The 924-nt window shown below is 26.0% G+C and overlaps 1 protein-coding gene across 1 annotated transcript in view; it reads left to right on the top strand.

Moving 5' to 3' along the window:
- Window positions 1-441: 441 nt before the first annotated feature.
- LOC108574177 (myoneurin-like) overlaps window positions 442-924 on the top strand; it is a gene marked incomplete at its 3' end in the record, with an annotated part of 3,741 nt that continues 3,258 nt past the window's right edge. The window contains exon 1 of the mRNA XM_017936713.1: window positions 442-490. Coding sequence (XP_017792202.1) covers window positions 442-490 — 49 coding nt within the window. The remainder of the gene's footprint in view (window positions 491-924) is intronic.

The raw sequence follows: 924 nt of genomic DNA, 5'->3' as shown, positions 1-924 counted from the left end.
ATAAACGATATAAAAATAGAAAACTTTTACCATACTTTAACTAAATTGAAAATATAATCAACGGTACGTTTTATGTTAATAGGATATACAATCATTTTTAAAAAACAAAAAGATACGTCTTTATTTTATATTATAGTCAACAACACCTATACATACCTATTTATTAGTGAAAGATTATGGATCAGAGAAAAATTATATATTTAATATTTCACAAAAAATACAGAAAACAAATTTTCGAGATTATATTTTAAATTATTTAGATCAATGAATACAAATATTATACATCATATTTTACATGTATACACAAATTCTTCGTTTCACAGATTGGCAATACTGTTTTCAGATTGACAAGAAAGGAGGCAAACAAGGAAGCAACAAGAAGGAACCTGTTGTGCACAGAAGGCAGTGGAATGAACACACGCCGCGAATACGAATGCCATAATGAACACCAAAATAAATCATGAATATGCTTCTAATTCATATAATGGAGGTACTTGTTTATTCGTTTTAAGTAACAAAAATTATTATTCCTTTAACATAGTAATATTAATGAAAAATATACAACCTTTTCAAGAACATAGTAAAGATCAATTGAAAAACCGTCTGCTGGGCGTCCTTATGGCGTCTGCTAGAATGACGCTTGAAAAATAAATTTGATTTTTACATATAAAAAAACTGAAAATTATTATTTTCCTATTAATATTTAGGTATTTTGTGTATTGAACATACAAATTACTGTTTCTGTGAAATAAAGATATTAAATGTTTTTTCGAATAACTGTCATACGTCTTGATGTTAGTAAAAGATCAACATATTTATTGTTGTTGCAAGTGCATTAATATTTCACGTAACAAATAAAATGAAGATGCATCGTGTAAACTTGTTAGTAAAGAGTTGAAAATTTATTATATAAGCTTATATAAT

The sequence above is a fragment of the Habropoda laboriosa genome, unplaced genomic scaffold (assembly GCF_001263275.1).
Source record: "Habropoda laboriosa isolate 0110345459 unplaced genomic scaffold, ASM126327v1 scaffold46, whole genome shotgun sequence".
Classification (NCBI taxonomy): Eukaryota; Metazoa; Arthropoda; class Insecta; order Hymenoptera; family Apidae; genus Habropoda; species Habropoda laboriosa.
This window is presented reverse-complemented; position numbering and strand designations above follow the sequence as displayed.